The sequence below is a fragment of the Cibotium barometz genome, chromosome 4, assembly GCF_041138505.1.
Source record: "Cibotium barometz isolate CiBa-2024 chromosome 4, ASM4113850v1, whole genome shotgun sequence".
NCBI classification, from domain to species: Eukaryota; Viridiplantae; Streptophyta; class Polypodiopsida; order Cyatheales; family Cibotiaceae; genus Cibotium; species Cibotium barometz.
The window spans coordinates 35559487-35587001 of record NC_141049.1 but is presented as its reverse complement, the minus strand read 5'-3'; the positions used below and the strand labels follow the sequence as shown (position 1 = coordinate 35587001).

The 27515-nt window shown below is 45.1% G+C and overlaps 1 protein-coding gene across 9 annotated transcripts in view; it reads right to left on the bottom strand.

Annotated features, from left to right (window-relative positions):
• The window catches only part of LOC147639199 (callose synthase 10-like), a 251362-nt gene that overhangs the window by 61312 nt on the left and 162535 nt on the right, over positions 1-27515 (bottom strand). For all 9 annotated transcript variants that reach the window (XR_015264354.1, XM_086788318.1, XM_086788339.1 and 6 more), the window contains 4 exons: positions 13930-13979; positions 13710-13796; positions 13176-13261; positions 13040-13070 (listed from right to left, as the gene is read on the bottom strand). Coding sequence is in view for 8 of the 9 variants with exons in the window: in XM_086788318.1 (XP_086644444.1) it covers positions 13040-13070; positions 13176-13261; positions 13710-13796; positions 13930-13979 (254 nt within the window). In the remaining variant the exon portion in view is untranslated. The remainder of the gene's footprint in view (positions 1-13039; positions 13071-13175; positions 13262-13709; positions 13797-13929; positions 13980-27515) is intronic.

The following is a 27515-nucleotide window of genomic DNA, read 5'->3' as shown; positions in this document are numbered from 1 at the left end:
GGCTGTGCCATCTACTGTATCTCTATTATTGTGCAATTTGAGTTTTAAAGTTTTGTGATGTGAAAGATCCTACTTCTTGTGAATGTTCTGGGCTAAAGAGTGCAGGTTGGCAGCCTTGCAAAGGAAGCATAAAAAGGATCCTCATACCCTTTAGATTGCACATACTCTTTGTACTGTCAGGACTGAGTTGCACCATGCCATGGAGCAGAAGGCAGAGTATCAATACCACGCTCATGAATCATTTTGGATCATACTATGGTGAGATGGATTGCATCTGACTTTTATTGTCAAAGCTAATCTCTACTGAGCCTCATTTTCCTCTGAGAAAGAAAGAAAGAAAGAAAGTTGTATTAACGTCTTCAAAAGGCCAAAATGACCTATGAGACCAAAAGGTTACAACATATCCATGAGGTACATAATCCTGGGTACAAAATAGTAATAAAAAAAGATAACAAAAATCTGGAACTTTAAAATCTGATCTAGGTACATGAGCAGAGAGCTCTCATATCACCCTAATACATCCCTCATGGGCCGCTGTGACATGGTCATCAAGGTGGTAAAACTGAGCTGGCGCGAGAAGGTCCTGCGAAACGATGGGAGATGATGGCCCAGATCTTCCTGTGGTGGCGTGGCCGTGGGCGAGGGCCATGGGGTCTGGGACGTCGAGCTCTGCATAACTCAATGGCTCTGTCGAGTGTCACACCCCTCGGCCGAGCTCCTACACTAGCCTATGGTCTGGGTATGATGGGTGGATCGTTCCTCGGACTGCTGGTATAAGAGAGAGAAAACAACAGTGTGTGTGGACAACTTTACCACAACCAATCATAAAAAATATGATGATATTCCTTGATGCTTTGTTTTCAGTTAATCAGGTGAAACATGCACTCCTTGCACTACCCCGCCGTAGGTGTCTAGGAGAAAATGTTTTATCCCCTTTGTTTTTCGTAGCTTTTTGGGATGCCTTTGGAAAATTATATAGTAATGCTCATAGCCATATATTGGCATGTCCTGACAAAGGAGAGCGCTTTGAGATCTCCCAATCAGTTCGTAGGATTGCCCCTTGGCCCCCTTACTACATCTCATTGTGGTCAAGGCATGAGTATATATGTTCGATCCTTTGCCGCGGTATCTAGCTTGATTCTACTCTTACCATTATTTCGTCCCAAGGCTAATCAAGGTTAAGACCTTCAGGTTAAGTTAACCTTAGGCTAGGGGTTAGGCATGTTAAGTGGGGGTTAGTAGCATTTATGAGACGTGCTATATTTAGCTCCTAGTTTATAGGAGGCCTGTATACGTGACTCTGTGAGTCAACTTGAGAGAGAGCTCGTAAGATCTCGACGAGGCCATGAGACTACAACGTGCTTGGTATGGGAAACCATGGACTTTTCACGTGGAGCCATGTCTCGAACTATCTCTTGTGCTTGAGGGTGAGCCTGATGCCAGTGTCTAGGCATGTTTTCTTTTTGTTTATGCTGAATCATAGGGTATGTTAGCCTGAGGGGCTTTACATTGGTATCAGAGCAATGTTGGATATTTCGGAGTCTAGTAAGTGTCGAGTGGTGTGTAAACACTTTAGGTGTGAATGCCCTCTTATTAAAAGAACATAACATAGGGCCTTGGTGCCTATATAAAGCATTGTGTATGGTGGAAGTATTATAATAATACAATCATTGTTGTGATGTGCACCAACTCTCTCTGTCACTTGGAGGATCTTCCAGGATCATCGCCTTCCAACTCCGATTACTTCACGCAGCACCTGGCACACCTATGCCACCTCTCTCTACCACACACCTCTCGGCCACCCTCCATACGTCCGCTCTAGCCGCCTTCCCGCACTCCAAAGCCACCCCTACATCACCAAGAGGGACTGTCCCACATAATAGCTAGTATGACAAGGAATGTTGTGATACCCGAGCCCATCTACATCAGGTCATGGCTCTAGGATCCACCACTCACGAGCAAGCGCGAGTGATCTTTCGACGTCTCACATGAGAGCCTATCTAGCGAGGCTTGAGCAGGAGCTATACCAACTATTTTTCTTGGAAGGGACTGTAAGAAGGCCTGGAGGATCTTCCAGGATCATCGCCTTCCAACTCTAATTACTTCACCCAACACCTGGCACACCTATGCCACCTCTCTACCATGTCCCCGAGCAGCCACCTCTCCCCCATCCACACGAACGTCGTCCCCGACACTCTTCCTTCTTTCACCTCAACATGGTGAGAGATGCTATTGACAGGATGCAAACTGGGAGAGCACAGGATCATGATGGACTCCTCACCGAGCATTTCTCCCATACTAGGGACACACTAGCCCTTTACTGGTTCACATGTTTAACAAGGCTTTATGTGAGGGCTTCCCCGTCAGCTGGTCATCAAATACTATTGTACCTATCTTGAAAGCAGGTGACCCCATGGACCCCAACAACTACAGGACTATCATGATTGGTCACACCTTGGCCAAGATTTATGGTTCGATTTTGCAGCATGAGCTTAGTAGATGGTCCGAGGAGCAGAGACTCAGAGCACCGGGGCAAGCACGCTTCAGGAGAGGGCACTCCACACTAGATCATATCTTTACACTACAGGGGATCATTGCGGAGGGGAGAGCTTACGTGCATCAGATTTACTGCTGCTTTGTGGATTTCTGCGGATTTCTGCAAAGCTTTTGATACCGTCCCACGGGCCAGACTGATGACGAGACTGCAGGATATGGGAGTGCCAGAAAAGATGCTTTGGGGGATCATTACATATATACCTAGATGAATCCAAGAACATGCCCAAATTCACCTTTTAGGAATGTGCATGTTATATACTCATGGTAGTAAACCCACAAGACTATATAACTATCAACTCCATTATGCATAGTATGGACTAGATACTACGACATTCCCACTAACGTCATTAGTGCCCAATAGTGGGTGCAAAACTCTGTATCAAGATATGCTCTCACACACGCACTCCACACACACACATAAGAGCATATATTCACACAAAGGCCTTCGTACAGAGTTTTTGTCAAACCTCCGGAGATGCAGGGCAGACTCACCCATAATGAAGCCTAGCACTAAGGGAATTAGCAAATAGAAAGAATTAGTGCAGCAAATAAGTAGTTGATAGGACAAATGCACCGCTAAAGATCAAAAGAATTAGCACAATATCAACTGGCCGCAACTCGGAAGAAAACTTCACAATGTGAAATCCGCATGTCCGCTAATACAGCTGAATTATATACCTGCACTCTATGAGTCAGTCACAGGCAAAGTATGAGCTCCAAGAGGTGTCACCAGCCTGGACATTTCCCAGTATGAAAGGGGTTTGGTGGACTCCAAGATATCTAAATATTTGGAAAGTACAAGCTTTGGGAATGGGGGATTATCCTAGAATACAAAGGACCACACTCCTAAAATTTAGGAGAGCTGCTATTTTTGGCCCGACTCCGATGGAAATTTTGTTCTTGTCATTACATCTGAAATTGAGCAGATACCAGAGTTGGCAAAGTGCCTATGACAGAATGTCTACTAGTTGGGATATTTTTAGAGGTAAAAATTATGGGAGAACCCATCTCTTAGATTGGGACATGTGGCAAGAAAGTGGACCAAAGTGAGACAAGTGGCCTCACACTTGTTAGAAAGTGGATCAAAGTGAGACAAGTGGCCTCACACTTGTCACTTCAGCTATTGTGTGGCTCTCCACTTGTCATTGTAGCCTTCTCTTGCCATTTTAGCTCATTGGGAGGCCCAAATCTATGAATTGCAGCCCTCTCTCTTCATTAATGGAGGCTCTCTTGCTGCACACTAGCCTCTATCACCGTTACAGGCTGCCCTAATGATGGCTACTCTCTTTCTCTCTCTCTTGAAGGCTGCCCATGAAGTACACCGGCTGTTGGGGATTGTTTTGAAGGCTTCCATCGCGAAGAAATACTTAAGGCAAGGGTATTTACTCATTTACTATGATTTCTAGCCATTGTACTTGTTATACCAGCCCTTGTACTTGCTGTACCAGCCACTGTAGTGGCTGTACAAGCCCTTGTACCTACTGTACCAACCCTTGTACTTGCTGTACCAGCCACTGTTCTGGCTGTACCAGCCCTTGTACCGGGTGTACCAGCCACTGTACCTATTGTACCGGCTGAATGGAGAGCTGAACCTGTTGTACCAGCTCTATTGCATGAAGACCCGTGGTTTTTGGGGGAGAATCAGTACCCACACGGAGGTATATGGATTATATTGTTGGCTCGGCATTTCTACAGCCTACGTTCCGGCTTGGTTGCCTCGTGTTCGGCTGTGTTATGGCATTTGTATATGGATAATCTGGCATCTCCCATGGGGAGAGAAAGGCCCTCAAAGCTTGTACATGATATTATTCTCCTTGGGTAATAAAATACTCCAAGACGGGGGTCGGCCCATTACGGCCTCTATGTGGTGTCACACATGCAAGCTCCACTTTCAGCATTTGTGGATGTTTTGTCCAGCTTTTATGTTTCATGCAAAGTGATGATGGATATATGTTAAGGCTGTGGCCATGTTTAAATGCTTTAATATGCATTGATGGTATCAACAAGTGTGTCAAAGACCCTAGTCCCCCGGGAACCTGCCGCCCGCGAGTTACAGGAGGTGACTTAGAGATCATACACAACACTATCAGGGTGAAGCAAGGCTGCCCCTTGTCTCCTACTCTATTTGGTCTATACATTGACGATATCTCAGATTACATAGAGAGACAGGGAGGACCAAGAGCACATTTGGCAGGAGTCCTGATACCAATCCTCTTGTATGCAGATAATATTGTTCTTATTTCTGATTCACCAGAGGGGTTGCAAAGGCATTTGGATGCATTACGGGCCCTTTGCGAGGACCGGGACCTCATTGTGAACCTTGGAAAGACCAAGGTCATGATATTTAAAACCTCCCCAGAGCGGATAGGTAGATCTATAGTACAGTTTACATAGAGTGGAGAGCGTGTGGAGTATGTTACCGCATATGTGTACCTTGGGATCACTTTTGCTAGACCTCAGTTCTCAATGCGGACGCGGCCGAAGCTAGATTGATGAGGGGATATGCAGCCCTTCTCTAGCTAGAGGGGCAATGCTCACAGATATAGTTTTAGGAGCCGAGGACAAAGCTTTGGCTATTTGACACGCTAGTAACACCTGCACTATTATATGGTGCCCCCATCTAGGGTCCTAGCTTATACCACAGGAGGAGATAGACGAGAGAGCCAGCACAGAGAGATACAGAGGAGGTAGATGATGGGTGGAAGCCGATGGAGAGGCCCTTAGTGGCTATGATCTCATGCATGATTAGGAGTAAGCCATCAGTGCCACATGAGATTGTGCGGGCAGAGATAGGGGCTGCACCGATAGTGACAGACGCTCTATTCCAGACAGTGACATACTGGCACAGGCTATGAGAGCTTCCACTTGATAGATACCCCAGCTAGCACTGGAGTCCTCGAGAGAGTTGACACTTGAGGGAGATACAGAGTGCTGGTATGCACAAGTAGGCACTTGGTTTGGCATATGCATGGTATGTAGATGGAGGCACTCCCCCCATTCCAGTACAGCATAGAGGCCCCCTCATTTGCTCTCAGCCGCACAGAGTGGAACAGGGTTATCACGAAGGACATTATAAGACTGGATACTCAGAGGAAATGGAGTTCAACTAGTCGTCTACGGGGGAGGAAGATGGCCTTCTACAGAGATCACCTCCTATCCCTGACAGAGGATGGGTTCATTATCCACCCACGCTACATCGACACACACCTATCCTTTGGGGTGAGAGCAACTCGTGTAGTAAAAAGAATGGCTACTAACAAAAGAGTAACTCATGTAGGAAAAAGTGACGAAGAGGCTTACTTTTCTTTTGAGTTAACTAATCTTGCATGACTCTTTTGGAGAAAAGTAAACTTGCATGGCACATTTTTAGGTGCATGAAAGGATAAAGCATTGCATGATGCATTCAAATAGCTAGAAAAGCTTGCATGTCGCATGCATGGGGTTTTTGGCCATGCATGTCGCATGCATGGGACTTTCTGACCATGCACGTCGCATGCATGTGGGGTTTCTGGCCATGCATGACTCTTTTGGAGAAAAGTGAGGTTGCATGATTTACTTTTAAGAAAAGTAAACTTGCACGGCACACTTTTAGGTGCATATGAAAGGATAAAACATTGCATGATGCATGCAGGTAGCTGGAAAAGCTTGGATGTCTTATGCATGGGGGTTTCTGGCCATGCATGTCGCATGCACAGGGTTTCTGACCATGCATGTCAATACAAGTTAACTAAAGAGAGATTATGCAACATACTAACCCATGGGTGCAATCCAGGTGTCCCCAGATGCAACTTCTCATGCAATAAAATCCAGGGAAGCAAAACAATACATGCAAATAAAAATAAGCCATGCATACAAATGCATGCATTTGAAAACATATTTTGGAAAAAACCCCATCTATTTACATGTACTTGAAATTTACAAAAGCTATGGCATCGAACTCTCCAAGATCCATCAAATGTCAATGGCACTATGTATTGCATTTGGTTCTCCAAGATCCATCAAATGCCTAACATGCGTCTTTGCAGCCAGGATCTCGTAGATGCAGCTAGCATACACATACATAGGAAGCTTAACCATAAACATTCCATGGCAGTATCCAACACCTATGTCCATTGATAATAGAGAATTTACAATATGAATCAAGAGACATTAGGGAGTAGTTACACTAACACTAGACAAAGACACGCAGTGTTGGTATGCCCAGGTGAGCACTTGGTTTGGTATGCATGGCATGCAGATGGAGGCACTCCCTCTGCTGCTCTAGTATAGCATGAAGGCGCCCTCTTTTGATCTTAGCCACACAGAGGTGAACAAGGTCATCAGGAAGGACATTGTGAGACTGGATACTCAAAGGACTTGGCACCCACCCGTCCAGCCCCTTCGAACGAAGATGGCCTTTTATAGGGACATTTCTTTCGCCTGACAGAGCACGGGTTCATCACACGTCCACACTACATGGACACACATCTGTCATTTGGGGTGCGATGTGCGATTGGTGAGATCCGCACCTCATCCCATCAGTTCAAAGTGGAGACAGCCATGTGTGGGCCAAGGGCAGCTGAACCAAAGGATAGGATATGTCAGCTTTGTCACACATAGGCTGAGACAAAGGCCCACTAAGGGGAGGTTCCACTGCCTCTTCCAAGATAGATTTGGACCACTTTCCAAGATCATGGATTTCCCAAACCAGAGATGCTTGGGACTTTTCCTCCTGGAGCTTCGCAAACACAGGGAGTCCCTTTTGTGGCATGGACCAACGGTACCCGTCTCACAAGACTAGTACAGAGAGCTCTCATTGACTTCTTCCATACCAGAGTGACGAGGGCAGATTCACCCACTACACCCGACCTTCAGGATGATGTGGGAGCTCGGCCAAGAGGAGTGACACTAGAGAGAGCCATTGAGCTATGCAGAGCCCAACGCCCTCGACCTCATGGTCTTCGCCCACGTCACTATCGGAGGATCAGAGCCATCGTCTCCCACCACCAATGCAGTATATTTTAGGGTGATATGAGAGCTGCACACATTTTGTTTTGGGATCACATCTGACATTTCAGCTCTTATTACTTTCTTTGATTTTTATTTTTAGTACCCATGATAATGTATTTCATGGACATGATGTAACCTTTTGGTCTCATAGGTCATTTTGGCCTTCTGTAGACGTTAATACAACTCTCTCTCTCTCTCTCTTAAAGTACTTTTTCATTTTGTTGGGATGACAGAGGATACCCCACACAGGTACACTGATTTGTCTCATAGACGTTAATCAATCTTTCTTTCTTTCTTTCTTTCTTTCTCTCTCTCACATGCCTCACAGTGCCCGAGTGGTGATTGGCCAGCTCAGAGTGTCATCACACCAGCTTGAGATTGAGGCAGGTAGGGCAGCACGGATCCCCAGAGCAGAGAGGATATGCTAACTATGCCAGGAGGAGGTTGAGAGTGAGGAACATTATGTATGCAGATGTAGAGCATATAGTGTCATTAGAGAGAGATACACCACCATCTTCAGTGGACATCCTCACTCCGCCAGCTCATGGAGTCCGCAAACCAACGCAGATTTGGCCAATTCTTGCTAGAGACACAGCGCCACACAGAGACACTGACACGGACTCATACCACAGGGAGAGGTGGGTGACAGCTCTAGCTCACTGATTTCTTCCAGAGATCTATCCCAATGCCTATCCTGACACAGGAGGGGGTTACACTTCAGCGCGCTGCGGACCTCCGAGCCAGATGGAGACCGAGAGCACCAAGCTACCAAACTCCCAAACTACATCAGAGGGAGATCACAAGGATACGGGCTCGACATCAGCACCATATCCAGGAGCGGCTAGCTCACTTACACTCACACCCGGAGATCATGCTCCGAGGTATTTTTGCCTCGCCATCGCCTAGGTATCACATATTACACCCCCATTATGGTACTGGTTGGAGCTAGACAGATCTGCATTGCATTCCTGTATACCCTGCACATATAGGTTGTATACTGAGCCTCTAGCATTAGTGCTCCATCCATCACACCCCCCCCACTAGCTCACTACTTTCATACTTTATTTCATGTTCATTTTGTCCTTTTTTTTTTCTAGACATCCAGAAGACATTGATAGTTGTACAATGATTTGTCTCATAGGTCGAGTTCGGCCTCTAGTAGACGTTAATACAGCTTTCTTTCTTTCTTTCTTTCTTTCTCTCTGACATAGCTGAGGGAGACCTCTCGGCCATACTCGTCAACCCCATGCTTGACATTTTTGAGAGTGGTATACCATCTACTCAGAGCTGATGTTGCTCCCATGTTTTTATGTTCTTAGTTTTCCATGACAAGTTTCCACGGACAGTTTTGTATCACCCCAGTGAGATAGCTATATTTATGTTTTCATTCTGTTTTATTTTCCATTCCATGATGAGATATGCCATGGACATTATTGTACCACTTTGGTCTCATAGGCCCATTGGGTCTTTAGTAGACGCTTAATATATCTTTCTTTCTTTTCTTTCTCTCTCTATTACGTGCCATAGCCATGGTGTTTGACTCTAAGCCACCTTAGCTTGATTTTCTTCAATTGGTATCACAACACTCTAGTCCTCGCTCCGTCACCGTGCCTATGCGTGCCAATCACTTCTCGCCATTTTGCTTCTCTGACAGTATCTTAGATGTGCAAGCTCTGCCAGCTACATGTCCGCCTCTACTGCACGTTTCTGCCTGTCGATTGACTCTGCCGCTGCCCACCATTGCACGACTCTGTTCCTCTCACTGCCTGGCGCCATTGACTCCCCCTTGGGGACTCTGTTCCCTACGGCCTCTTACCTAGGCAACCTCCTTTCTGTGGACTCTTTGTGGATAGCCCAATTATTGTGGTCTCTCCAAGTGAGCCACTTCACAACCATCTAGCAACTCCAGCTAAGTGCTCCTCCTATTGGTTGCAGTCAGCCCCTACCTGTCGTTCCGACACCCTTGCTCCGGTTCCATCATAGCGTTGCCGTTCCAGAAGAGGGCAGCAATACCAGTGCTTGGCTCAATGTGCAAAGTTCATATCAGTGCACCTTCTGCATCTACAACTTATGCAGGCAAGGATACTTTCCTTACTACTGCCACAGAGAACATCATCATCAGAAACAAAGCAAAAAAGATTCAGCAAATCCGAAAATTCAGCATCTGCAACAAATCAGCACAATCAGGAAAGTCAATTCAAGCTTTTTTTTCTTTCTTTTTTTGCAAATCAAGCTTAATTGTGCAATTAATCTTAATTACTTCATTAAAAATCCTAATTAAGGGTGCAAACCTAGCATTAGAGGATTGCTACAGCCTCCTACGCTACCATTTCTGAAAATCCCTATGTTTGGAAACCTTAATTTTTGGGGGCCTCTTTCTTTTTAAGGGATTAGACACTGGCATTGGAAACTCTCCTCTGCTATGACCTTCCCAGGTTCATAGCGTATAATGGCCACCCACATGTTCATTAAGAATCTGATGGGGAAAATTCCACACTTGGTAGACTAAACTGAAATCTTAGTGTCATGAGAGAGGGCCTCCGGCCCTTTATTGAAGATGCAAAGGCTAAAGATGCAGCTCAAAAGGATTGGAAGCTCAAAGATCAAAGAGCCGTTGGCCTCATAGCCCTTGGCCTCTCTGATAACTTTAAACACCATGTAGGAGATCTCCCAAACTCCCAAAAAGCCTATGAAAAGCTCGACAAGCTCTTCAGCTGAGGCAAGAACCTCCAAAGTTCCTTCTGCAGAAGAGTTCTATGGACTCACAATGCAACCACATGAGAGTTTTCATGGTGAGCAAGATAAAGTCTCTAATGAACCAGCTTGCACGACTAAACGCAAATTTGGTAGAAGATGTGACCCTAGCAGTACTCATAAAGTCAATGCCTGAGTAGCACTATGGCAACCTCATCACCACACTGAAGAACCTGCCCAATCCCACCTTGGAAGGGGTCATAGCCTCCATCAAGAAAGAAGAAAGGAAGAAAAATAACAAAGAACCAGGGGAGACAGCTCCTTCACAAAGAGAAAATACAAAGGTAGAATGCTCCATGTAGGGCAAGAACAACCATGCCGAGAAAGATTGTTATATAAAGAATCCTTGTAAGCATTGTCGTGAAAATAACCACAATGAAAAGAATTGTTATAATAAAAAGGCGCAAGCTGATGTTTTACATGAAGAAGATGTATCCTGCAAAAAAGATGCACACTTTGCAAAGTACATAAACTCTTGGGCCAACAAATGTAATGTCTTGACTACCAACAACTCTACTCCAAGGACAGTAGAAGACACAACTTCCAGTGAAACTTTGTCATAGGTATATATTAATCCAAACGAAGTATGTACTAGGATAACGCTTGAAGGGGGGTATTGGAGAACAAGCCTTATCCAAGTACAAAGTATAAAGGCTAGTGAATCCATTCTTGTAAAAGATACCACCTAAAGCATGAAGTAAAAAGGCTAAAAGTCAAATAACATCCACCTTTGCATAAATCAAGGGGCTGATTTAGGAGCCACCTGGCATCTAGGGAAGGTGGAGAGAATCATGGACACCTAATCCTCTTATTAGCAAAAAGTAAGTTGTATTAGCAGCTATGCAAATTCATGTAATAATGGCACCATTCTCAATGTTAATAATCGAAACATTTCTATCATTTTGTCTACTACTTCGCTCGTTTTGTCTTATCTCTTAATCTCTCTCTTACATGCCATAGCCACGATGGTGTTTGACTTCAAGCCACCTTAGCCTGATTTTCTTCAGGAAAGAAGAAGAAGCCTAAAGCGCATGCCCAGAAAACCCTAAGAAGCCCAAGAGGTATGGGAGAAGCTGGAAAACCTATTCGGCAACAAAATCAACAACTCAAAGGTATTCCTTAAGCAAAAGCTTTTAATTTAAGGATGACTGAGAATCAAACTTTAGGTGAACATTTGAGCAACTTCGACTCCATCATTCAACAACTTGATGCCGCGAATACACAAGTTGATGAAAATGATATGAAAATTATTCACCAGCATATAAAGGATTTCAAAGTATAATGAGATCCTACTAGTTGGAATATGATGAAGACCGCTATCTTAGAGAGATGATTGAAGTAACGCTTGAGTCAGAGAAGGCCTTCCTCTTCAAGATGAAAGATAAACAGGAAAGAAGGACCATCAAGTGCACCTATTGCAAAAGCTTGGACATATAGAAGAGAGGTGTTTTAAGAAGATGGCCAAAGAGCAATCAAAGGATCATGTAAATTTGGTGCAAGAGGATGAAGATGAAGATGAAGCTCAAGTATCTGCAACAGCCAAAGACAAAGCCCTTACTATCATCGCAAATGTTTCTCTTAGCAAAGGAAGATTATGATTGGGCTTTCTAGTTCTTTCTGTATGAGTCAAGAGTTCTCTCTGCCCAGGATGTCCCCCAAAATCTGAATATTATGTAGTCATGAGTTCTTTTCCGCAAAAGTGCCCCCAAGATCCGAACATTTTGGATGTATCTTTGATTCTTTGTTAGCCGTGTTTCTATAAAAAGGTCAGCTTCATTTTATCTAATTTTCCCTACCTAGAGCTAGGGAGGGTTGTCTATGGATCTTTGTTAGCCGTGTTTCTATAAAAAACTCAGCTCCATTTTATCTAATTTTCCCTACCTAGAGCTAGGGAGGGTTAGACTAATGCAGGCATTATGTGTGGTCAAGCTCTTTATCAGGCTTGACATGAGAGTTTCAAGTGTTGGCATCATTATATTCTTTTGTATAACATGATTGCAGTTTAGAGCCGAAATCATCATACTGAAGGCCCCTCTCTTAGATGACACTCCTTCACTCTGAAGGGGGGTTTGTTGGATATTTCAAAGTCTAGTAAGTGTCTAATGGTGCGTAAACAATGAGTACTTCTGGGAAAATCCATAAGTCATCCTTGCGCAAGAATCTCTCACTTCTTATGTCTAAAAAGACGCCGGTATTCCCTCGCAGTTTGGCTCCCCTGAGGTTGATCATGGTGCAATACGAGGGACAAATCAAGATCATCAAAAAGATTTCAGACAATTTCCCTACAAGTTTTCTTTTGGTGAAAAGCTTTTAGTAATGATGTTCACTTTGTGAGAAAAGATCTCTTGTAAGCATCAGCAGAGTTTAATTTCAGCACTCCAAAAAAGCTACTCTACTTGGCACAAGCAAAATTAACGCAGTCAATCAAACATGTGTTATGCCTTGAAAGTGTTTTACGTATTCCTATGTGACTATGCAACTGACAATCCCATCAATAGCACTATCCTATAATAAACTACCTTCAGTAATAACACATGCTAAAAGCAAACAAATTTCTAAGTTCTGAAACATTTATGTGAATACAGAGAGGTATTGACAGATTGTATAGATTGACAAAAGAACATGGACAGTTAACATAAAATATTGACAGATTGCTTAGATTGACATAAGAGCATGCACTATCAAAAAAGCAAGTATTAAACATAGTTTATGGCTCATGGAGGTCACACATTCTATGTACCTCAGAGCCTTCGATCCCTTGGCTCAGTGTCCTGCAAAAGAGCACAGATGTTGCTGTTAGTGAAAAATTCTGGTTGCAAATATTGCAAACTTGAGGTGTTTTCATAGTAATGCTCAATATGGAAATGGAAACATACACAGGAGGCTTTTCATGTTGCAAGCTCTTGACAAAACCCTCGGGGAAAGTTTTGAAACGGTTTCTGAACATCTCGAGAGAGCGTATCTGAGAAAGAGCAGGACATAGATCAGTAACGGTTGCACACCTGGAGTCCAATTTCACGACCTTGTTTCCTCACATAATGACAATCTATCAAAGAAAAAAGTCATAGAGAGAAGGCAGCTCAAAATTCCAGACTGAAATCCTCTATAATTGTCCCTCCAATGTGGTCAAGCTTTCCTCCTTCGGAAGGTGAAACAGATGTGAAGTTTGACTTTTCTTTCTCTGTAAAGCTTAGTTATAGACATGGTTTGAAATGAAGGTTTTCTTACGGCCTTGTTTTGTAGATGCAAGGGTGGTACCATGTACCCCTAAGTTATCTCTCTACTACCCTCCACCATATGCACCATTGCTGGATTACACAGTTCAGTGTGTGGACAACATGCAGGATTAGATATGCATAAATGAATACTTCATCTGCACCAAGACACATATGTGCATATGGTAAGAATACCTCTCCTAACCGGTCTCTTGCACCAAGAAAGCCACCCAAAATTGCTGAGAATACAGCATACCAAATTGAAATGTCGAGAAGATAGATCTGCAAGCACGTTTGCTAAGACGAAATTCAGAATATAATCACATCATCTGCTTACAGGGTGCAGAAAAACTAACACTGTGGCAAGGTGCTATTGTGGCAAATATCAATGAGCATGCTGAGGATCTATACATACCAGGACAACAGGGGCCCATAAGAAGAATATGGCCAAAGCATTGTGATTATCTGTAAACAATGAAAGGGCTGTCAGAATGGTGAAGTCTGTAAAGCTCATATACTCCACAAGTAAGGCCATATGATAAAAGTGACACTATGGGGAGATCGCAAACAACTCACATAAAATCTTTCAATATTTATTATACAAATCACAGTTAGGTGTACAATTCCTTCAGTTAGCACGTATTCCATAGGCATGGAAAACCAGAAAACGTAAACAGATGAGTAAAAGGAAACAGAAACGGCAGTGTTTAGGGAACCAAAAAATGGAAATGCCACAACAATGAGGGAGGTACAGGCTGAGGAGAAGAAAGGATAAGAGGAGTGTAGCTACCATCAGGCCCCATCCACTAGATCTGCATTGCAGTGGTGCCACTTGGTCCATGGGAACTTGTGCCACTTGGTCACCATACCAGACCATGCACCAGCCGCTTGGAGGTCACAATGGACCACCACTCTTACTATGGACATCATTAGTATCATCCGTAGTCACAAAAAAAATAAATCATTTGTTTTGTCGTTTCTAAGGGGTTTCATTTCGATTCGTTTCGTCTCACTTGGATGAAATGGAGAGGTTTTTAAGTAACAGTTGTTATGTAAATATAAGTCTATACCGTAAAAAGTGTCAAAATTTGGGAAAAAGTAAGAAATTGGACATGTAGTGGAGAAATAGCAAAAAAACTTAGCAATTGGTGTGCAAATAGGGGAAATTAAAGAGGTAAATAAAATATGGGAAAGATTTTCGAGATTGAAATTGAAATTGGGCAAATTTTGACTTTTTTGGGGTTTTGGGCAAAAAATCCTTGGAAATTTTGTTTCCCTAAAAATCAAGTTTGGGTGAAACGACATAAGAAGTTTCGCTTTGTTTTGAAATGTTTTGGCATAGAAACGTTTCATGAATTTCGTAGGGGAAGAAACGGGTTTTCATGTTACTATGCTCATATCATCCCAGTGCCAAAGTCGTCACATTGCCAAGGTAGTCACATTGGATACCTCACACCACCACGGCATCTACACCACATTAAATGCTACTTACAAGTCATCACTAATTGGCGGTATTCCGATTATGGAGAATACCTACCGCTACACATCGGAGGCAAAGGGACCTTTTGTACTTATGGCTAGATCGGGAAATTGCCTTAGATGATGTTACTTCTTGGTTGTGACCATTGTAACTCTTTGAACCCGACAAAAAAGTGAACTCTCTTGTATGGTTTCAATGAATTTCATTTCTCAATTTTTAATCACATATTACTTTTAAAGTTTTTCCCATAAAAGCGTGAATTAATATAATTAAATTGGATAAATTGTGCACTTGAGTGAGGCTACGGATCAATGGCCACAAGTCATGGTGGATCCACGCAGTGGGTCAAAACAAAGATAGTTCACACTTCCACCTGTATGTCCTGAATGGTTGCCTAAGGTCGTTAACTCAAACATACCACGCTTTACCTCGCACATGGAAAGGATTGATGCCTTGGAGTGTGGGCTAGATCCAAAGAAAAAGATAGTTACAATCAATAAGATGCATGGTTAGGAAGCTTGTACATTATGTTAGAGCTGATTGCTTGATTTGCATGCATCTCATAATTAAAGAGACTTTTTGGGGATTCTGATTTTGTTTTGGTAACGTGCTCAAAAAGAGCTTTCATTTGACTGCGATATTGAAGGGTCCCTAAATTTTAGGAGGTCCCTAAAAATTAGGAGCCTTTATTAGCCTTAAAATGCCAATTCTAAAATTTAGGGTTTCCTAAATTTTAAGAGTCATTTGCTTACTTTAGTAACTTTCTAAGAACTGAAAGTTTTCTAAATTTGGATATTTCTCTTATGCACTACACACCTCTAAAAAGAAAGATCTAGAAGAGGAACAAGTCACACTTGTCCATCAAGTCTACTTAATTTTAAGAGTCACACTTGTTCCCTAAATTTTAAGAGTCATTTACTTAATTTAGTAACTTTCTAAGAACTGCGTTTTCTAAATTTGGATATTTCTCTTTATGCACTACACACCTCTAGAAAGAAAGATCTAGAAGAGAGACAAGTCACACTTGTCCATGAAGTCTACAAGTGTCCTGCCACTTGTCCTCTTTTTAAACAAGTGTCCGTCCACTGATCCTTTGTTGCAACAAGTGTCCATCAAGTCTACGACCGTCCCTCCACTTGTCATTCTAAGCCCTTGCCTTGAGTACTCTCTTTTCCTATAAATTAGAACCCTCTCTGCTCTTTCTCACAAGCTCAACTCCACTCTACACCATCTCATAAATATTTCTTCAACTTGCAATAGTCTCTCATAACTCCCACCATCTTCCACAAGATGAATCCACTCCATTGTTGTGGCGGAAGATGTGCTACCACTACGAAATCGAATGAAGGCTGATTTTTCTCTCCCTTTTTTGGGCTGAACCTCAATAAAAATGGAGTATTGTATATATTTCATATTTTGAATGTGTGTTATTAACACAAGTAGTTGTACATGTCTTGCACAACCTATGAGAGTGGAAATTCTTTTTCTCACCTCAAGTTGATTGTAACTGAGCTCATCCTAAAGTACTTGGCTTGTGCAGCAATATGATTCCCTTATGGGGCAGCTTGCTCCATCTTCAACCCTCTTTGTGTCTCTTGTTTCTCTTTCACAAATCATTTAGGTCCTATGTATTGTAATACTTTTCAGATTTCAAAAAGATAACATGTACATGCCTAATTTCTCTCTTATTCTTCTATATTTGCGTCAGTCAAGTGATTGTGAATAGTCAATTCTACCTGTTAAGCATATTAAGTTGTACAGAGACAATGGATTAAAAACTACCACACGATCACACTGAAAACTTGCAATTTCTCCACATATAAACCCAAGCTTCTATTCTAGCTATAGTGAACTCGCTATCACAGACTGCGCACTTTCCCTAGACAAACCCAATTTAGCACACAGCTGACTTATGACAATAGCAATTGAACATGTTTCTAGATAAAACCAAGTCTCTACCAAAGAAGCCTCACAAAAATCACCGCGTACAACACTCCTGAATGATTCTCTGGATCCTAGCACCTTCTCTGCTCTCATTTTTCCAAATCCACCTCAATTCCACTAAACATCTCTTCTGCTCCCTTTGAAAACTAGATGAACTCGTCTGCAAATAGATTACTTCACTATAGATACTTCTCCTGCTTCACTCACTGCTTCACTTGTCGTAAATCCTCCAACTCTCCTCCTCCTGTCTATCTTGCCCATTGTTCCAAAAAACCCCTTTTTTCCCATTGTCGGCTAGCCGTCTTCAGGAACCTTTGCGTCGTCTCTCCCCTTCGACCATACACCTTCTATTTTGGTTTTCCAGCACCTGCTCTTCTTCTCCCCACCGCCATGTTGTCCTTGCCACCTTGGAACCTTTACACATCAACATATCTTTATTATTTATTGGCACCCTCCATATTTGTTTTGAGCCTTGCGTACCTCTCACATATTGCCCCAAGCCTGCAGTGAAACACTTTCAAGTGTTTCACATTTTGAGTCCTACTTTCACATTACTCTAATGTGATATGGCCTCGGTCTCAGGCCATTCACCCTTCTTGCATGCATCTAACAATTCAAATCCTGCAATTGATAAGATCCATTAGAAAAAACCTCATGAATGATAAATGGTCCTTCCCATCTGACCCTAAACTTGGTCTAAAAAGTGGTATCTAAACCATTATCATTTCTGACGACCAACATCCCTTTCTTCAAGTCTTTGTTTCCTAGCTTCTCATTGAAAGTCTCAATTCTTTTCTGATTGACCTTTTCATACCACTTAACTACTTCTTCTCTGTCCAAGAGTAAAGAATACAAATTGGTTAACCTCCTCTTCTTCTGCTCTTCTTGGGTCACGTTATGTTGTAGCAAAAAGTCAAGTGATGGTAACATCACATTCACATGCATCACGCAATCCTCTCCATACACTAAGTGATAAGGGGTGTACCCAGTAGCATTCTTTTAAGACACCCTAAAGGCCCTACTTTGTCCAGGTACATATCCCAATCACTGGGATGATCTTCCACAAGCTCGAACAACAACCTCTACAACACTCCATTGAAGCTCTCTACCAACCCATTGCATTGGGGATGGTATGGTGTAGTAAATCTGTGTTTAATCCCCAACTTCTTGGTCAGCTCTGTGATTAAATCTGCTCTGAATTCTCTCTCCTGATCACTGACCATCTCTAAAGGAACTCCAAACCTACAACAAATCATTTCATACACAAACTTACAGACCTACTGGGTAGTACCATTGCTAGTTGCCCTGGCCTCTGGCCATCTTGTCAAATAATCCACCGCAGTAATGATTTAAAACTTCCTACTCTTAGTTCCTGGTAGTGCCCCTATTACATCTATACCCGACTTCTAACAAGTCCCATAACCCATGATATGATGCAAAGGTTTAGGAACCAAAATCTTCTTCTAAAATGCTTTGAAGACAACTCCTACACCAATGGTGGACATCTCTATTCATGCTTGGCCACACAACTTTTGATGTCAATACCTTCCTCTTTGTAATGTCAATCCCATAGTGGCCACCACAACCCTCCTCATGACAAGCTTTCAGACAATCTAGAATCTCCTCTTGAAACAAAACTCTTCTCAGAAGATCATCATTCCGCTTATGGTTCAGTGTGTCTCCAATCAACATATACTTTAAGGCTCTTCTAACAGCTGCCCTTCTCTTTGAAGCATCCAGCTCTCTTCTAGCAAACCCTGTCAACAACACCTACTCTTCAAAAAGGGTCTCTCTAACTTGATACATTGGTTCTTCGACTGCCACAGCATGCAAATCCTTTGAGAAGACTTGCTCAGCCAACTCATGGGCTCTTATGTTACTCTCCCTGCATACATGCTATATTTGGAAATCCTGGAAACAATTTAAGAGCTTCCTCACTTCGAAAAACCAAGACTTCATTTCATCTTTGTTTATTTTCCAAGTTCCATGTACCTGTCTTATAACCAGTAGAGAGTCCCCCTTTATAACCAGTTTTCTAACCTTCCTCTGTCTGCACTCTTCTAAACTCAAACTAAGGCTTGCATATTCAGCTTCATTATTGCTTTTGACTTGAATCTCTTGGCTACCAGTCCACAGCTCTTTGCCTTGTCTGCTTACAAAGACAAATCCACCACCCCCTTTACCCAGACTTCTCTTAAGAGCCCTTCAAAATAAAGAATCCCATCTATATTCTGCAGCTCCTCATGTATCCTATGGTTTGGAACCACTTGCTTTTCAATGTCCTTCACTGGTTTGAGCTTTACCTACATCTCCTTGTAGGTTAACATATCAGCCATATGAGCTCTCACACTGTCTTCTTTAATAAAGCTCATATCATACTCCTACAATGCCATGATCCACTTCTGAACTTTTGGATATCCCCAGGATACTTCATTACATGTGGAAGAAGGTTACAGGAGGTAAGCACAATAAAAGGTCTATAGATCAGATAGGATTTCAACCTCTTGGTTGCATAGACAAGTGTCAAAACCAGCCGTTCAGCTTCATGCCCACCCTTTGCCCTGCTAAGATAAAAGACTGGCCTCATATATGACTGTTTAGATCCTTTCTGCATCAATACAGCCCCTACTTCATGTTTCCCAACAGTAAGACTTAGATAAAACGGTTGGCTCCAGTTTGGGGGCATTATGACTGGTAGAGTAGATAGCTTGTCCTTAAGGCTCTCAAAGGAATCCTCTTCAACCTAGCTCTTGCTGACTTTCCTTCTGCAAAGGGTAGACAAACTGAGCCAACATGCAGAAAGACCTGGACAGATATGAGTTTTTTTTTTTTGGAGAAGAGACTTCTATTAAGTATGAAAAAATATACAAAAGGGAGATTTCAAACCAAACTAGGTGGAGATCTCAACAATCAGGTGTCTTGTGTTGCCAACAAGGCCCCATATGAGTGGAAATGAAGAATATACCATGATCCCATTCTCATAAACTGGCCTTGCTTTCTCTGTGCGGCCCTCGAAGATCCCTGGATTTTAGCCCAGGTTGCCATAAGGGTATGGATAATATCACTCCAAATCCTGCAAAGGCATTGTGTGTCCAAGACAATAGTGCCCTCTATGGCCTCAGTGCATCTAGCCTTCCAGATGTGCCAGGCTGTGCCTGTACAAAGCTTATCAATTCTTTATTTGTCTTGGGGTTCTCCATCTGCAGTAGACTTCCACTTTTGATGGGTCTGGTGCAATTCCATTGATTGAACACTTTTGCATAAGGTGCGTCTAGACAAGCAAGTCTGCTACAGGTATGCTAAAATTTTGGCATGCCACGCAAAAGACCGTTCACTCATGGTAGAAGAAAACCACTTGCTTTTCTTCCTCCCTCTGCCACCTCCACCCTTAACCATGGCAACTGGTCCATCTAGTGTGGCTCTTGGTTATCCCACTCATTGTGAACAACTGCTGGAGCGGATCAATGTCAAACATCCAACTTTAAAAGACTCCACCACGGAAGACATCGATGAGCATGTGAGGTGCTTCCTGACCATGTACCGGAGGCAGGGCCTGGACCAATCAGACGCCTACTGGTGCTCTTCCCATCCAACCTCGAAGATTCTGCAGACAAGTGGTTCACAACCAATCCCCCCAGTACACCACTTTGTTCACTGGGTCCCCTTACAGGATACCGTCCTCCCCATACTCCAACCAGGCAACTATAAAGACCATATCTTCCAAGAGCTAAGCAGCATACAACTAGTGTCTCGGGAAACAGTAGTGAGCTTATGACCAGAACCACTTTGTTAGAGGCATTAAGCATGCCTGCAAATTGTTAAAGATTCAAGAGCTAGCCTCTCAGCTGCAAAATGCCTGCCTCATGTTTGAGCCAGCATGGGGTTCCACTTCAGCTTCCCTGCCGATGACCCAGTTACCCAACTCAAAAGGGAGCTGGAGGCTTTCAAGCTGCACAAGTCCCGAAATGAAGAGGTCACCCTGGGCCAACTCAAGAAGGAGATAGAGGATAGAGGAGTTGAGATCTCAACAAGATGCTAAGAGTGTGCCATATGCAAGGTGTCTAGACACACTGCTCAAGAATCCTCCAGACCGTGGTACTATTTCTTCTCTGAGAAGGTGGGAAATGAGGACAAGGACTGCTATTATCTTAAGGGGCTCCGTCAGCTTCAGTTCAGGAGATTGACATAGAAGAACCTCGTGAGGGTTCCAAACCAGTGTTCATTGCTAAGGACTTGAACCCGATGGGGAGAAAGAATTGGTCGTTCTCTTGAAACAAATCAAGGATTTTGCTTTGCATGGAGGTACACTGATATGAATGGTATTCCACGAGAAGTGGTGCAACATACCATTCTGATCATACAAAGTACCTGCATTATTGACATAAGCGTAAGATACAAAGCAAAACAATAAAAGAAAGCATGAGATTTTATTACTCACCTTGCTCTCTAAAAATGGAAATAGAGTCCCCCATGTGCTTCAAATACCATACTATATTCGGTCACTACGCCACATAGTTCCTATCATTCTCGTATAATTGGTGAAGCAAACATGTGCTAACATATGATAAAATGACCTATGAAATTGGCCTATCATTCTTGCTCTTTTTTAAAATAAAAAATTTTAAGACTTTTCTGAAAGTGACATCGTGGCTGGTCTGCACCCTGTAGGTAGGTACTAGGTTCGGGCTGTAAAAAACCTGGGCCTCAGGTATGGCAGTGGGCACTATACTACGCAAAAGCCCACCACCAGCACTAGCAATCCGACCCCGTGCCCCAGAGGGGCCCTCAGTGATAGAGCTCTATCTATTCAGCAGGCCAGATGCCCGGGACCTAAAGTATCACGACCCTCCAGAGTCCACCCAACAAATACAAATCCAGGAGGCTCTTTGACACCATAACACGCTTCCATCACAGAGACATGAGATTCTCTAGGCCACCAAATCGGTATGGCTGAGGCGGGCATTACTATTAGTTGATTTTTCCATGTCTTAGAATAGCCATGGTATCATTGTTTCACTCATGGTCTCATAGACCCTCGGAATCTTTGGTAGACGTTAATATTACTTTTTCTTCCTCTCTCCCCCTCGGAATCTTCATGGGTGGAGGTGATCACAAAGACACAAAAGAAGATGGACGAGGCGGAGAAATGGATCGAGGTCGCCAAGAAAGGGAAAGGTAAAAAATCGCCACACCCATCCCCACTCCCACCATCATCAACATGACCCTTGAAGAGGAGCAAAGGAGGAAGACCCGGGCCTTACATGTACGAGTGTCCGGTCTAAAAGACCGTGACGATGCGGAAGGGGAGACCAAGGAGCTCTTCTCTATGATGGGCATTGAAGCCACGCACACAAAGGCATGGAGAGTGGGAAAGAAGAGAGAAGGTAGTGACGAATCTTCTAAGGAGAGAGCACTTATCATTCGTTTCCCCTCCATGGAAGCGAAGGAATTCTTGAAGAGACGTCCTACACTCAAGAAGACGGGAATATTTCTTGGAGATGACCTCACACTATCGCAACTTGCCCACATGAAAGAAGTTATGCCAGAGATAAGGGCAGCCCGAGACAAAGGGAAACTGGCCTTCTATAGAGATGGTAGAGTGGTGATTATGGAGAGGCGCTCTTCATGACGGTGCGAGACCTATGAGACTACACTCAAAGTTGCTACTTGGAATTGTAATGGATCTCTACGCCTTGATGTAGGGGCTTTTGAGGATAGTTTCACTGGTAGGGACATCATCTTCTACTGTGAGACGCATCAGGCTCCTGGACAGTCCATGCCACATGTTAGTGGATACCGATGGGAGACAGCTTGTAGACAGGAGACTCGTTCAGAGCATAGAGGACGGGGCTCAAGAGGAGTGGCAGTATTGTTTAGAGAGGAGCTACAGCCCACTGATACATATAGTCCGCAGAGATGAGTAGGCTAGGTACATGTGGGTTAGACTGAGGGCACAGACGGGCAGATATCTCTACATTGCTATATGCTATTTTGCTCCTAGTACATCAGTGTATGCATCACCTAGCGGGCAATCTCCCTTTTCTATTTTGGATGATGACATTTGGGAGTTCTCCAGGGATGGTGACATCATTCTCCTGGGGGACTTCAATGCCAGGACCGCCCATAACCAGACAGTATTTTATGATACCTCAGAGGAGATGTTGAGGGAGCTTGATGTTAGGGATATGGGCCTATCTAGACTCTCACAGGATGAGGAACATACAGTGTATTTGATAGACATGGGGACTGCACATGGATTGGCCATCCTGAATGGCCTACGGAGATTCCCGACATCGGGCGGTTTCACTAGCTTTCCACATAGGCATGGTGCTAGTACAGTGGACTCTGTTATGGCTCAGCCCAGTCTCATTCCCTCTTTTCAGGATTTTATGGTAGGCACTAGGCCGGTTGGAATAGCAGTGGATCATGCTATCTTGTCCTTCACTCTCACATTTCAGTTCAACACAGCTCCATTGGGACAGGTCTCCACACACACTCGTTATACCTTTACGAGGGAGACTGACACCGTGTACACGGTTGAGATATACAGACGCTTATGTGCCGAAGAGCCGAGACGGGCATTAGATGAGCTCACTCAGATATTGATAGAGACGCTTCATGCTGCAGCATTAGAGGCATATCCCCATAGTCAGCCTACACGGAGACGATCTGGGAACATGCCCCAGAACAGTTCGTATGATGAGGAGTGCATAGAGATGAGGATCACATTACAGAGAGAGGTGCTCATGGGTGTTACCACTCACAGACAGTCACGGATTACCTTCCGGAACCTAGTGCGACAGAAGAAAAGGGCTTATCTTGCTCAGTTAGAGAGGGATTTGTATCAGTTATTTATGACTCAGGACTCAGGCGAGGCATGGAGACTATTCCATGAGCATTCACCATCACCAGCCATTACCTTCACAGAGATTTGGGGTGAGTATGCAGCATCCCTGTACTACACAGCAACAGGACAGTCGCCCCTGCCAGACCCATCGGAGCCATGCCCAGAGACATGTACTTTCTTTACTGCTGAGATGGTAAGGAAAGCTATTGACAGGATGAGGACTGGGAGAGCATATGATCATGATGGTTTGGTAGCTGAACACTTTATTCATGCCAGAAATATCCTTGCAGAGCTTATTGCTATGATGTTTAACCGAGCCTTGTGTGAGGGTTTTCCTGAGCCTTGGAATATGTCCACGATTGTGCCCATCTTCAAGTCAGGGGATCCCATGCTTCCTGGGAATCATCGTACCATCATGATTGGTCACACATTGGCTAGATTATATGCATCTATTCTTGAGCAGGAGTTGAGTAGATGGGCAGAGAGAGAGGGCATACGTGCATCATGGCAGGCAGGGTTCAGGAGAGGTTTCTCCACTCTTGACCATATCTTGACACTCAGAGCTATTATTGAGGAGGGCAGATTATATGGCAGGAGGATTTATTGTTGCTTTGTGGATTTCCGCAAAGCTTTTGACACAGTACCGAGAGCCAGACTGATGCGCAGACTCCAAGAGATGGGAGTGCCCACAGAGCTGATTTGGGGAATCATGGCTTTATACAGGACAGTTGTGGGGCTAGGAGCATTGGTGGGTTCAGTGCTTGAGGCTGGCCCCACAGCAGCTTCAGTGGTGGCCAGAGCAGCTGGACTACCTTCGGTCAGAGTTTTGGTTCATGACATCTCCTCCCTTCCGAAGGTCATTCAGCTACCTAGGATAGGGGGGGGATGGATTGATCAGAGAGTGGAGTTCTCGCAGCTCCCGAACCAGTGCTCTATCTGCAGGCAGGTCGGCCACCTGGCCAAGGCCTGCCCTTGCAGGAGACCCCGACCTTCACCGCAGCGGCCCCCGATGGCCCGCCCACAGATGCGGCTCGGTAGGCAGCCTCCGGGACACCTGCTCAGCCCACAAAGACCACGGAGAGGCAGCCTAGTCAGGGGCGCCGTCAAGGGAGACAGCCCCAGCAACACGCCCAGAGACCGATGCAGCAGCAACCACAGTCTCAGCATCATTGGATTCCCGTGAGGAACAGCTTTGCTCCCTTACAGGAGGAGACCCCAGCGCCGACTGAGGACCAGGAGATGCCAGCACCCCCTCCTTCGCCCCCACCCCCCCTCCCCCGTCCCCCCCTCCCGCCTCGCTACCACCTTCGCCTCCTCCCGTCCCCGCTCCGGTTTGGGCAGCGGCTCCTTCTCCACCCCCTTCTCCCCCTTCTCTCCCCCCCCCCCCCCCCCCCCCCCCGGGCACCGCAGAGGAGACTTACCATGCCGATTCGGGCTTCACGGATATCCTCTATCCGCAGTTGGCTCAGTCGTCTTGACACTAGACAGCGCCCTAGCGACCGGGAGTGGACTATGGATCTCGCTCTTAGCACTTTGAAGACTCAGGCAGTTGAGTTTTCCCACCATGCGAGCGATCTGGAGGTGACAGATGTGATAGGCCCACTATGGGAGTTGGCTCATTTTTTCTTTGATCCCGGGAGTGTGGATGCCTCCGGGATTCGGCATTTGGTGCTTCGCATAGTGGCAGACTTAGCACGCGACCCTAGATATGTATGCATACACGAGGTTGCTCTGTCTGAGCGGGAGGCAGTCGCCATGGGACACAGCCACCACTGGCGCCTGGTGCGAGATTCTTACAGAGCACACCAGGTGGGCAGATTCGTAGCCACTCAGATGGGGATTATTCTCCATCCAAGCCGCTTGCGAAGGCCCACCGTACAGCTGAGACAGCATCCACCTCAGCAATTCATCCATGACGATCATCTCATTGAATGTACAGGGCCTTGGCGGCGCACACTACCTACGTTACCGTGGTTTCTTGAGGCAGGAGCTCCAGAGATGCTTGGTTGGGGGCAGTATTGACATTTTGATGATGCAGGAGCACCATTTGGGTGAGAGCAGGATCCGGAGATACGGTTCCGTGATGCCTGGAACATGGGACACCTTTTGGTCTGCAGGGTTTGGCCCCTTGGGTGGGCAGGGAGGAGCATGTATGGTCATTGCGGATGTATGGCGGCAGGCCATTGTGGATCGTGGGATCATTGTGCCTGGTAGAGCACAGTATGTTATTCTGAGGATGCATGATGAGCTCTTTGGCGTGCTCAATGTCTATGCGCCCAACCATGCTAGCGCCAGAGCAGAGTTCTGGACCCAGGTTACGGATGCATTGCCAGAGGCCGCACATTGGTGTGTCGGGGGAGACTTCAACATGCTTGAGGACCCGGCCGATAGGGTGGGAGGCAGTCATGTTACAGTGCACGGCACGGAGCTTGCAGCTTGGGAGCGATTTTGCATGACACTGAGGATCACTGATGCATGGCAGCATGAGGCTTTCTCCCGCTCTCAGGACATTCTTAGTTTCTCTCGGTTGGATCGCCGGCAAGGACGGACTAATCTATCACGGATTGATCGCTTCTATGTGGGCGACAGGTTAGGGGAGCGAGGGGGCTCCGTTGGCATTCTCGCTGGCATCTCTTTTTTAGACCATGCGCCAGTTATTTTGACACTTGAGGAGGGGACACGGGAGATCAGCTTACAGTTGAGGATCCCAGAGAGGATACTTACAAATCCTAGTCTCGCTGAGGACATTGAGAGGATATGGCATGATAGCCAGAGCTCCGACCAGGATGTAGCAAGCCAGTGTGCCCAGGGACTCATCGAGCTCAGCTCTTTTTTGCACTCTCCCAGCCTTGACACAGCTGGGAGAGACACGCGAGCGGGAGCGGCGGTTGAGACGTAGCCTTGCTTCGCTTCAACGCCTTCAGGAGCAGCAGCCTACATGTGAGTTGGTGGCGTCCCAGCTGAGCCAGGCACTTCAGGAGGTTAGAGAGGCAAAAGAGCAGACACACGAGTTTTACTATCACCGCCAAGTCTCTCAACGGACGCAGTTTGGTGATAGAGTGACTGGGGAGTTTTTTGAGATTACTGGACCTCGCCATGCTCGAGAAGGAGTCCCCAGCTCAGGAGGCAGGACCAATCGGTAGCCACTGAGCCTGGGAGATCAGAGCCATTGCAACTGTGTTCTATAGAGACCTGCTTTCAGCGGAGCCAGCCACTGAGGCTCGGGATGCTTGCAGACAGACTGTGTGGGCCCATGTGCAGAGGAGGGTCACAGATCGTATGCGTACAGTTCTGGGTGAGCCTCTTTCAGAGGTTGAGCTTGCTGAGGCCTTGAGAGTCCTTCCGCGCCACAGTTGCCCTGGCGAGGACGAATTGACGCCTGCCTTTTTGATGCACTATTGGAACCTTTTGGGGCCTGCCTTTTTGATGCACTATTGGAACCTTTTGGGGCCAGGCCTCCGCAGGGGCTTTCAGTATGTTTTGGACACTGGCGTGATGCCACAGAGCTTTTCAGAGGGCTTGATCTTTCTTATCCCCAAGGGGGGAGGGAGTATCAGATGATATTCGGCATTGGAGACCTATTACGATCCTCAATACTGTCTACAAGGTCTCAGTAGAGGATGGGAGGACAGATTTGCCTTGAGCATCCTGCGAGCTTGGGAGTTGCTAAGACCAGGACTCTCTCAGAGACCTATGGGCTGGCAGGCCTTCTGCAGTCTCCCAGAGGAGA